This window comes from Piliocolobus tephrosceles, chromosome 2 (assembly GCF_002776525.5).
Source record: "Piliocolobus tephrosceles isolate RC106 chromosome 2, ASM277652v3, whole genome shotgun sequence".
Taxonomy (NCBI): domain Eukaryota; kingdom Metazoa; phylum Chordata; class Mammalia; order Primates; family Cercopithecidae; genus Piliocolobus; species Piliocolobus tephrosceles.
In genome coordinates, this window is record NC_045435.1 from 130,463,434 (window position 1) to 130,476,200 (window position 12,767).

Here is a 12,767-nt window from a genome sequence, read left to right on the forward strand (position 1 = left end):
TCTTAATATTAGAAATAAAAATTGGGTCAAAATTTGAAAAAAGTTTATTCTTGGGTTCACTAACTTTTTTTCTGGAGTTTTATTTTAAGTGCAATTTCAGTGAGTCATTTTTCTTCACTGAGTGTTACTTTTACGTATAAAAAGCATAATTGGGCCAGGAGCGTGGCTCACGCCTATAATCCCAGCACTTTGGGAGGCCAGGATGGGCGGATTACGATGTCAGGAGATGGAGACCATTCTGGCTAACATGGTGAAACCCTGTGTCTGCTAAAAATACAAAACATTAGCCAGGCGTGGTGGTGGGCGCCTGTAGCCCCAGGTACTTGGGAGGCTGAGGCAGGAGAATGGCATGAACCCGGGAGGTGGACTTGGCAGTGAGCCGAGATCACCCCTGCACTCCAATCTGGGCAACAGAGCGCGACTCTGTCTCAAAACAAACAAAAAAAAGTAAATGTAGGTGTATTATGTTATTTCCTGGGTGTCTTCTAGGAGTTTTGTCTGCAAAACTAAGTATTCTGTTTGTTTGTTTGTTTATTTATTTATTTTGGTATTTTGGAATATCTCCTGAAATGACTTTCAAAATTACCAAACCCATATATTTTTTTCATATTACTGTTGAAAGTCTCTTTTTTTTTGTAATTTTTCTATGTCCAGGGCCATTTCAAAACTTGTCAAATTATCAAACCCATATTTTTTTCCTTATTACAATTAACAATCCATGTTTTGTTAATTTTTCTTTGTCCAGGGATATCATTTATCACTGCCTGAATAATATCTATAATTTTCAACTGTTACCTATAGACATTATTCATTTACATTATAATGGAATAACCTCACAGTTTCTTTAGGGGAGCAGAAAGGGTAGCTTTATATTTTCGAGATGTATCCTGAAGAATTTATAGATGAACTGTCACGTCTGGGATTTGTTTTTAAAATATTCAGAGTAAAAAAGGGAGACGATATTAACATCCAGAGTTTATTTAATAGTAATATACCAATGTTAACTTCTTAGTTTCAACAAATATACTGTGGTTCTCTTAAGTCATTTACATTGGAGGAAACTGGCTGAATGGATATGGAACTCTGTGTACTATCTTGCAACTTCTCTGTAAATTGGAAATTACTCTTAATAAAAATTTATTTAAAAGAAAGAATAAAGGGGGGATGATAAATTAAGCAAAGATGGCAAAATGTTGAAAAGGGTTGAAACTGATTGAGTGGTTGAGGGCTATGTGTTCCTTTCTTGGGTAAACGGAGCTTTGCAGGTGTCTCTCCCAGGTGTCTGGGTGTCAGAGCAGGACACTAAGCCTCAGCTTCTTTATTCTGTTGTTCCTGTGACCTTGGTTTTACAGCTTTTCCCTGCATTTGACATTCTGCTTCCTTGGAAGAAAGAGCTTAAATGATTTTCAGTGACCATGTGTCATAATGAATCATGAGATAATTTAACTATAACAATTCGTGAAAGAACTGCTAGACAATTGATATTGTAGGATACATTTTTAAATAGCTTTTCACCACCGGTTGCCCTAAACTCCCTGTTACCTGGAGTGCAATTCAGAAGAAGCCAAAGGATATGCTAATGTAACACTGACATTAGGAATGCTACTGTCTGTTATTTTTCCCTTAATGAAGAGAGAAAATCTGACTAGCTTCTCATGCATGTGAGGAAACTATAAAAATACGGTTAAGATAAGTGTTTTCTATCTCCCCATATCTCATATGGGGCCCTACTAAGTGAAGACCAAGGAGAAGAGGGTTAAAGGGGGCTTGACCAAAGATTCAGAAAAATAAAGTAGTTTCATGATGCTATTCTGTGAATAATACTTGATCTGCCCATTAGTGAACCATGTTTCCTAGACTACCAGCAAACACAGGTTGTAGTGGATAGGCATTCTTCCAGCCTGCAACTGAGGTAAGTCATTTACATTGTGTCAGATGTGTGAGGCTGCTGGAGTTTCTGTCATTACCATTAGCTAGCTAGAATTGTATAGCATTATCTTGTTGTATGTTTTATAATAGGCACTTTATGTATTTTCTCATTTATTATTCACTTCAGAGTCAGAATATATTTATGGAATTGTAGATAGGATTTTCAAGCTTTAGAAAATAATTTGTGAAATGCAAAAATGAGTTTGGAATCAAACTCGTTTTCCTAGCTTCCAGGAACACCATTTCTTAATCATTGCAGCTAATGCAAATGGATTTGCCAGCTGTTTTTATATGGGCTTATTTTACTAATGAAATAAAAAAACACAAAGTCATCATGTATGGTTATCTAAATTTTTCCAATATTCTTTTTCTTAACAAGTCTTTTATTTAATGCTGTGTATTCTTTCTGCATCACCAGCAGTGGAGAGAATTTGATCAGAGTTGTGACTCTGAGAGCTGGAGTCACCTTATACTTTATTGTTATTTATTTATTTATTTGTTTATTTATTTATTTATTTTTGAGACAGAGTCTCACTCTTTTGGTCCAGGCTGGAGTGCAGTGGGGCAATCTTAGCTCACTGCAACCTCTGCCTCCCAGGTTCAAGTGATTCTCCTGCCTCAGCCTCCCAAGTAGCTGGGATTACAGGTATGCACTATCACGGCAGGCTAAATTTTGTGTTTTTAGTAGAGACAGGGTTTCACCATGTTGGCCAGGCTAATCTCTAACCCTTGACCTCAAGTGATCTGCCCACCTCAGCCTCCCAAAGTGTGTGAGCCACCACGCCTGGCTGGAGTCACCTGTACTTTAAACTCGGGCCCTACATGGAGTCAGGCTCATCTTTCTGGACCTGGGCAGTGCTAAGTAGCTCAGCCCGTGCTACATTCCTAACATGGCCTTACTATGTGAAGTCAGTGTATCTGTTTTATAAAGACCATCTGACTGGTGCTGTTTTACCATTGATGTGCTATCGATGTGATTTTCTAGTTCCAAAAACATTAGTTTCAGTAGTTAGTATAACTTAACTCCCTCTGAAATGTTCTAGGGTTTCTGTTTCGTATTATTCAAAATAGAAATGAGAAGTCAGTAAATTTATTATTATTAACATCAGGAAGCCTTTATTATAACCTATAGATAGAATATAATTACAAATAATACATTAAAGATTGTCTATATTTTTCAAGACTTTTGATAAATAAAAGTTTTTGATTGTGTTAGAAAAAAATTAGACATTAAAAATTGAAGGATTAATGAACTGAAAGATTACCATCTTTTGAAGTGATGGATTAGAAATAAAATAGGCATAAGTAGTTTTGTGTAAGCTGCATTTTTTAAAGTAATCTGAAAGGCTTTAAAATTATGTTGCTGGTGGGCTTTCTGGTAACTTACATGGAAATTATTTTTTATGTTTTTATCAAGAAGTCAGTTCCAGGCATTTAAATGAATAACTCATGAATACCTTTGGGTCTATGTCATGGACCTCTTTTGGATTTCAAGGATATTGCAGGATTTTACATTCATTCAATGAGACTCTTTAGTTTTTTGTACAAATATTTGGGTTAATGAGTAGCAACAAGCCTAACAATAAAGCTTGACTTGCATTTAGAAACAGGATTTCTAAGTAAACCTGTCCATATTTGCTAGCTAATTGTATTTTTTCTTACTGAGTTTTTTTTTTCCCCTCTTTCAAAGCTGTATTTAATTTTACGGTCCCGTAAGGCCAGAATTGGTAGCACAAAAAATGCTGTCTTTTATGCATTATTTTCACATCTTAATTTTTCTTTCTGAGCCTTGGTCTCTTTAGGTGAGGCAAAAGTCTCAGTGACCTTTGAGCGGAATGCTTTTGAGAGATGATAGTACAGGATAGGATCAAAGCACAGGTTCGACACAGCCAGGAGCAATGTAGCCTCTTTGGCTTTGAAGAGTGAAATCCTGGTTGAGCAATCAGTTATGACTTCTGTCTGGCTGAGGGTGTATGGGATTCGGACAATGTGGTAAGGAACAAAGCATATGATGTAGCCTGTGGTCACTAAAAGTATGTTGATGAGAGCCTTTTTCACATTTCGATAATTTTCATTATCTTTGTTTCTGTAGAGCTGTCGAATTACAAGGCAATTGGATATTAAAATGATGGCTGAGAAATTTAAAAATATTGCTACACATATGAAATTTGTCAGCAAATGCCAATTTCTTCCAAATTCCTTTTTAAACTCCATACAACCCACATTTGACTTTTCCTTGATGTCTTTGATGGGAATCATCATATTTGGCACCATTATAAGAAGGACCATCAGCCACACAACGGTTGATATCATTTTGGCAAACCCAGGTTCTTGTATTCGGTAGATCTTGCAGCTGTGTGTCAACTGAAGACAGCGATCAATGCTGACAAATGCTAAGAAGATAATTGATAAGTACATATTGATATAGATGAGGCAGGCTGTTACTTGGCAGTGGAATATCTTCAGTTTCCAAGGTGCCACACCCAAGTCAACAACAATTTTCACCGGTAATGCCAGAGTAAGCAGGAAATCAGCTGTAAGCAAATTAATTAAGTAGATGCTCACACACCTGTGATTCGTATTCTTCTGTATAAAAGCCCAGGTTGCAAAACAACTTCCAATAATTCCAACAAGGAAAACTAAATAAAAAAAATACGTGAATGGCTCCAGATCTTTATAAACTGGGCAGAAGAATGAACTGTTTGTCATCTTGAGGGAAAGTAAGGATGACTTCTAAGACTCTGTAAAAGAAACAAGGAAAGGGAGGTTAGTAATTAAAATTAGCAGCTATTTTCTTTAAAAGACATTTGTCTTCATAATACCATTGTATTTCTAGTTTTTAGAATTTTATTGGTGAACTTGCCAGACCATGTGGCCTGGTGAGAACATACTAGATTGTGAAGATGCCTGGGTTTTCCATTGTCAGATTTTGTGACTTTCAGGAAATCCCATGCAGGTTTGCTTTTGGTAGGGATATTTTCAACCTCAGGTTTTTCCATTCTGGTAGTTCTTGTTACTAGTTGGGTTGGAAGTTAGTTTGCAGAGGAGATAAGTGAACCGAGATTCTGAGAAGTAGAGAGAGGAAACTAGGGTTGTGGTTGAGCCTGAAGAGGCTTTTTTTCTTGTTTTGTTTTTTGTTTTCCATAGATTCATGTAGCTCCTAAGGCTGGGAGAACACCAGCTGACCGGGGAAGTAAGGAGTTGATGGAAAATTGTCTCCAGCCCGGTCGTGAGACCCTGTCTCAAAAAAAAAAAAAAAACAAAAAACAAAAACACACACACAAAAAACCACAATTACCAGAACATGGATGTAAGTTTGTAAGTTCATTCATTACAAAATCCTTGGAAAAAGATTTATTTGTATTAGTATCAAAACATCTGACTTCAACACTTGAGTCGTGGTTTCTTTTTTTTTTTCTTTCATTGTGGGTTTTGAAGCAGTTAAAACCCCAGAAGCATAAGACATACCCTTAGAACTACTGTGATTGCCACTGATAATGACAGTGAAGTCTTGTCATGGTCCCTCCCAAATCTGGAACATTGAGTGGGTTTAGTTAAACTGATAGGGCTCCCTTTCACCTGGTCTATTCGAACTCACATGCTTAGAGTTAAGGGTACATTAGTAACCTTTCTGGTGCTGCCTATTGGTGTGGGTCCCCCTTTTGCATATTGAACAATGTTCTTTTGTTTTAAAGACCTCAAGATTATTTTTGTATTTTAGCAAGAAAACATTTTATGCTATAATACAACCTTTTTAAAAGTAGCAAATAGTAAGTTATAGTGACCAACATAGAAGGCCAGATCAGCTACTCTGTAAGCTCCCTTTAATAAGAGAATAAAACTTCTGACGTCTTTCTAAATTTTAATTTCCCCAATTAGTTAATGATCCTTTGTGTGCATTTGTAATGAAACAATATACGCAAACAGATGAATAAGGCAGATGTGCACAAAGCTTTCTGAATTCAGGGGCTGCTTAAAGGCTACATGCCCTTTCTCTTTCCCTACCTGAGTTAGCATGTTAGAGTCCATAAATAATGTAATTCTTTACCAAACTCGATGAAAATAATTAAGCAGTTGGTTTGTGTCTGGCATTATGCCAAATACTTTACATGTACTTATTTAACTTCTTATCATTTCCATAAGCTAGGTGTTATTGTCCCTGCTTTATAGATGAGGAAACTGAGGCATAATGGTGTTACTTACCCAAGGTTATATAGCTGGTAAGATAAAAGCCAGGATTCCAACTCAGTCAGTCTGATCTCAGAATCACATTCAAAACCACTCCAAAATACTGCCTCAACAACAATAGTAAGATGATGATAGAAATGATGATGATGATGTTTATATCTGCCAGGCTTTACTAAGGGCTTACTGTGTGGGCAGGAGCTATGTTCTAAACAATTTTTACGTAATAAAGCTGAAATAAAGTATTCATTTTTAACTTTTTACCAAAATACTAAGAAAATAAGTTTAGGCTTTTCATGTATTTTGATGTTTTATGCATACAGCCACGCACATGCACACCATACACACTCATATACACACACACACACACACTCATGCACACGCACATTTAAAAAACAAAACCTAGGCCCTATCCAATAAGTTTAAACCAACTTTGCTCTCAAAGCTTCCATAACCTAGTTTCTCTCTACCATCTCTACTATCTCTTAATCCCAGATTAAGATAGGGATTGGTGGGGTCTCTACTGTTCTGTGTACAGTTCCTTCCTGCCTTTATACTTTTGCATGTGATAGAAATTTTGGAGTCATAGGATTTTAAGGATGGATGGAAACTTTATTGATAGCCTGTAGTATAATCCCCAAGTCAATTGAGGAGACTGAGGGCTGGTACTGGTGTGTTCCTCAAACTTTCACAGCATGTTCAGGCAGGACTAGGATCTGCTCTTACTGTTCGTTGTCTAAGCTCTCTGCTCTCTGTCTTTATCCTTCCTATTCCTGAATCCTACTTATTCCAGAGCCTTCAGGAAGCTTCTCACATCTGAAAGCTACTCCAGGCTTTACTGATGTCCTTGGCGACCATGAATTTTGATAGTTCCCATTTATTTGTACCTTGGAATTTTGAACATACTTTTCTTCTTTATGTGAAAAATTAGTATTCATGTGCATTGATACTGTGTCACATCTTTGCTTACTGTTACTTTCTAAGGCCCTAGGATTTTGGCTTATGCACTTTTATTTCAAATATTACATAATAATAGTAACATAATGTGTGTCTTTAAGTGCTCCATTGCTTACACAACTATAAAATAAGATTATTGTATCAATGAGACTTATATGGTAAAGAGAAGAATTAGAGTAATTTCTTTTTATTAATTTTCTCTGTAACTAGAACTGACTATACGTATTCACTGTACATGAATAATTTATTTGAAATGAATAACTAATCATTCAATAATTCTCAAGAATCATGGAGCATCTCACATTTCTCACATTTGTGTTTATGAACTTTTTTCTAAATTGCGGTGAAAAACAAATCTGTTTATTTAAAATTTTTGCTTATGTAAATTAGAGGTTAAACTATTGTATAATAACATCCTGTGTTCTGTGTCACAAGTTTGAGAATTAAGTGCTTATTAAATATTTTACCAGACAGTTACTTACCAGTGAAAATGTGAGATACTCAGAGGTAGTCCAGCAACAACAATACAAGATTTTAACTGTCTCTGTAGTTTGGATAGAGTGCCCATTGCTTAGAAAATAAATAAACTGGCTGAGCACAGTGGCTCATGCCTGTAATCCCAGCACTTTGGGGGGCCGAGGTGGGTGGATCACTTGAGTTCAGGAGTTCGAGGTCAGCCTGGTCAACATGGTGAAACCCTGTCTCTACTAAATATACAAAAATTAGCCATTGCGGTGGCGGGCACCTGTAATCCCAGCTACTCAGGAGGCTGAGGCGGGAGAATCGCTTGAACCCAGTATGTGGAGGTTGCAGTGAGCTGAGATCACACCACTGCTCTCCAGCCTGGGTGAAAATGCGAGACTCCTCAAAAACAAAACAAAAGAAAAACAAAATAAAAGTTTATTAGATTTTCTATGGGAGTCGCAGTGGAATTTTCTTGAAATCACGTATTGTAATGTTTGTAGAGGAAAGTCATCTTAAAGCCTGCTGTTCCCGTTGTGAAGATCTACAACATGGCCTCTATCCACCCAGTTATAACATTGAGTTACTGAATAGTTATGCTCGCTCGGGTATTCAGTCTGGTGTCAGTTATCCTGTCTTTTGGAGACAGATGAATGGGTTCATCAGATACAAGAAAATTATAGTGTCATTCACAGCTAGGACCTATTTAGAGGTCCTAAAAATTGATGCTTTCTTATACAGCTTGGCCTTTTCTACTTATAAGCCTTAAATACTGAAAATCACAATTTTGTTTTCCATGGAAAAGCATTTGAGTATATTAAGTGTTTAAAAAGACATACCTGGGGCTATCTTCTGTGAGCCTCAGCAGGCCTTGCTGCAAGTCTTCAGAGAAGCAGGAGCTGTTTGGTTAGCCGCAGCAGTAGCAGCCCCATTGCAGGCTGCTGGCTTTACTAAAAATTTCCTTTCCTTTTTGTGTGGTTTTAAAATGTTGCATATTGACGTAGATGAAACTGTGGTTTGCAAGTAGTTTAACTTCATGAAGGTCTCCTAAAGAAGTTGTTTAAATATATACAATTTCATGTATGCTTTCTTAAGCAATTTACTTGTCATATTTTTTAGAGAAAAGATCTTCATTTGTCTATTTTAGTACCTAGCCTTTTTTTTAAAGTATCCAAGATATGTTCTGTGTCATATGATTTCAAAGAATATCACTCTTTATGCCTTGATGGGGATTAATAATTAAAGATATAAGGTGTTTAAGCAGTGATTTCTTCAGTGTACATAGTAACACAGCATTTCAAAGTTAAAATTTAAAAAATACTTGCACTGTTTAATACCTGCTGAGACACCTATTATTAAAAAAAGCAAACAAAAATGTATTTTACAGAGTCTGCTAATGTATATGTTTTATTTATGTTATTTTGTGTTCATTATAGAAAAATCTGGGAATAGAAGTAAAAAAGGAACATTATGCAGAGATAATTACTGTTAATATTTTTGATACGTAAGTTTTAAATTTTTTCTATGATTATGTATTTCCACTTAAATGTTATTCCTATTTTGTAGTTTATAATTTTTCATTGAAGAATATATTATATATATTTTCAATTTATGAGATTAGGCTTGTAATTAGTATTTGTCTATTTGACTCAAACAGCTCAATGGATTGAAATAATATTTAGTAATCAATAGATTGTGTGTAAAGAAACCCTACAGTGTGTATTTAAGTTGTTTGATTAAATGTTCATTGTGTCTGTGGCTGAACAAATGTGTATTGAATGTTTGAAAGAAGCCTAGCACAGTGGGGAACCTAACAAACATATTTTCAAGAGTTTTACATTTTCTGTTTCGAAGTTGATGTGTAAATGCAAAGCCATCGCCTGGTTAGTTAGGGTCTGGTTTCTTCTAATGCTTCATTGGCTTGGTAGGTGCTTTGGTTTCTTTTAATAATACTTGATCAGTTTTCTAGATAAGAAAAAAGAAGATACCTTTCCAGGATCTAAAGGTAATCCCTTGGTATTAGTTTTTAAAAAGAAAAATCTCTCAAAAGATGAAATGAGAAGTATCTAGCTAGGGAGAATTTAGGGAATGTCTAAGGAGACTTTTGAAAAAAATGTAAAGATGCTTATGATGATATTGGTCACGTTTCAGGTATTCTGACATCCCCCCAAATTCATATAATTATTATTTTTGCCAGTGAGGACCATAAATTATAAAGTAGGAGGGAAAAAGCAAATGTTTCTCAAACATTTTATGTTAAGAACCACTGTGAACTTCATCATCATAGTGCTAGGAAAGGATCTTTCTTATAACATATGTATGCTTCAGCGTTGTACAGGACTCACTGAGGAACACACTTGTAGAAAAGATATATTTGCAGACAGGTAAGTGAGAAGTGATCAGGGTTTACATTCACTGGAGGGTAGAGGGGGTGAAAGGGAGAGAATTTAGAGATGGGTGCAGTTGACTGCAAACAGTGGCGAATGATTTTACCATGGCATGGAGAAAAACTGGGATGAAAGATTTTTGACAGAGTTTCTGTTCTGCTTTTTTTAGGTAGGTCTCTTTATATGTTTACCTCCCTGGTTCACTTTCAAGTTATAGACAAAATTGAAAAGTACAAACAATTATACTTAAAAATGTACTCAGGCCACAGTTTCTGTGTCTGGATTGCCGAATGTGAAAGCACTAAAGTGCCCTTGTTCTCAGAGTTCTATTTAATTTTTAGAATAGTGAGAATTAATCTTTTAATAGAGAGATGAATCATATTCCTCCTTTTGAGAATGAGCTTGGCAACCTGGCTTTATGTGGAAGTGTATTCACAGTGGAAATACGTGTATTTTTCATTTTTTTATATGCGTTTCATTTGATTTTCTAGAAGCCACTTTTTCTGTCTGTTTCACTGAGGACAAGTGTTTGTGACTGTATTTAGTGTTCCAGGAAGTTGCATGTCATCACTAACACGCACCCAAGCGGGAAGAAGTGAGGCGAAGTCATTTTTCCCTTACCTTGGTCATGGCAGTACTTTTTGTTTAAGAAATAATCTATTCATTACTTATGAATATTTCATGGATATTTTGTGTGTGTAAAATAAAAATTAAAGCTAAGTTGTCCTCCAAGTTATGAATTAAGAAAGAAAATATTTTCTTTCTTATAGTCAACTCTAAATAGTCAACTCTCCTATCCATACAAAACGTTCTTTTGATTTTATTGAACACAAATACCAAACAACAGTATTTCAGTAGAAATATTTGCTTTGAATATTTAGCGTTTTTTAAATGTGCTTTTTGAGCGTAGCATGGAAGCCATTTGGAACTAATGAGGAAGGGGAAAGCGAATGTTGGGGTCGATGGTCACTGCCACAGCCAGGCACAGGTCTGAGGACTTGTTTTTGTTAAAACAAACAAGCCATGAGATGCAGGAGATTCTGCCTCTTACAGATGGGGAAACTGTGGTGCAGAGAAATTAAGGCCCGCTCAAACCTGCACAGTTAGACCCTGGCATCCCAGCTCTTAATTATGCTTCTTAACAATGAAAGTGTTGGGGACAGTGATTACAATGGAGGCCATCAGGTCAGTCCAGGCCCCCTTCCCATTTAGTATTTGTAACCATTTGAATTTGCATGCCATTGGGTGGTAGAACACCCAGTGTACTGTAGTTCTAACCTTCCTGATGGAGTTTTCAGCCTCCGGAATGTGAATTTAGGATGCTCTTACATCAAAATAGTTTATATCTGGAAGATTTTTATGATCAGCCACTTCTGCCGCAGCCTGTGCAACTTCAAATTCAGCCTTGTCTCTGGAGCCGTTGTGCTTCAGGGTTATGTTTTGAAAGAAAATAGTTTTTTTTTTTTTTTTTTTGCACATAATTCTCTTTCCCACCTGGATTAGCCCAAAGATTTTTTTCTGTGCTCCGAGATTGGTAGCTTTAAATCTGAGAGTGACTGTTGTGAATAGGCAGTGTAGTTTTAAAGTGAAATGTAGACATACGGTTTCCATGTTACTGTTTCTGTATTACTTAAATTCTGCCTTGTTTTTTTCTCTTTAGTGAAATGGAGAATACATGTTTGGAAATGATTTGAAGGCAAAGGTTGTTTTTGCACATTCTTGGAATGTGAACTCAGTTAAAAGAATGGCTGGGTACATTACCCTGTCATTTCCCCTTGACAGTCCTTTTGGTTGTCTGCCTTTTTATTGATGTTATTGCATCAACATTTCATTTTACCTTTTGGTTGTAAGGTGTGACTGCCATTTGGTCCATGGTTATAAAATAATTTATGGAGGGGAAATTCATAATAAAGAACGTTTAAAGATTATCTTGTTTCTTTTTGGTCACTGAAATTCATGCTTTTTTCCCCCACTTGATTGTTTATGGTCCATTTCTTATGAACTTATGACTAACATATTTTCAAAGCACAGAACACATTTTAAAAACTTTTTAGTTACTTTCCAGGAGAATGTTCTTTGGAGAATGTCTCCCTTTTCCTAGCCATGTAATTTTTTTTTTTTTTTTTTTTTTTTTAAGACAGGATCATCTTATGTTGACCAGGCTGCAGTGCAGTGGTTATTCAGAGGTCTAATCATAGCCTGCTACAGTCCCAAACTCCTTGGCTCAAGCAATCCTCTTGCATCAGCCTCCTGAGTAACTAGGACTACAGGTGCACCCCACTGCACCCAGCCATGTGAATATTTCTTGATCAAGTATTTATGAAGAATTATAAGAGCAAATATTTATTTATTGCAGGCTGCCTCCTGAGCTCTTATCCTGGAAAATATTTTATGCTTTGTAAAGGAGTGATAAGGAATCTTATCACCTGCTATGTGCTGTTAGAACCTGTGGGAATCCGGGAAGTGTAATGCTCCAGACTGTGGTAAGGTGAATGGGAGCTTCTTCAGAATGAGCTACAAGTGGCATGCTTGAGGGATGACACAGATAATTGGAGTATGAGAAATTTTTTTGGGGGACTGTCAGGCAATTTGGGGGCTTAGATGTCTCTGTGAGGAAAAGATTGAGACCAAATCTTGGATGCTCCCTGGGATTTTAATAAAGTAAGCATTGGAGAGCTCATGGCTATACAAGGGAAGGAGCTGTCAATTCAGCTGTGTTAGGTAAATCTGCCAGCATTGGAGTTTGCTTGGTTAGGAGAGAAAGTGGAAGATGAGAAACCAGTTAAGGAATGATTGCAGTCATTTTAAGTGAGAAGCAATAAGGATCTGAAATTACATGGGAAGGGA

The 12,767-nt window shown here is 36.4% G+C and overlaps 2 protein-coding genes across 2 annotated transcripts in view; one reads left to right on the forward strand and one right to left on the reverse strand.

The window, feature by feature from the left end:
- Positions 1–12,767, forward strand: part of MED12L (mediator complex subunit 12L) — a 345,920-nt gene that overhangs the window by 107,242 nt on the left and 225,911 nt on the right. The gene's annotated exons all lie outside the window — the stretch shown is intronic.
- GPR171 (G protein-coupled receptor 171) lies at positions 3,572–8,529 on the reverse strand. The gene is made up of 2 exons (XM_023232130.1): positions 8,373–8,529; positions 3,572–4,670 (listed from the first exon to the last, which is right to left on the reverse strand). Exon 2 carries the CDS (start codon positions 4,636–4,638, stop codon positions 3,679–3,681), a length of 960 nt encoding a protein of 319 aa, XP_023087898.1. The 5' UTR covers positions 4,639–4,670; positions 8,373–8,529; the 3' UTR covers positions 3,572–3,678.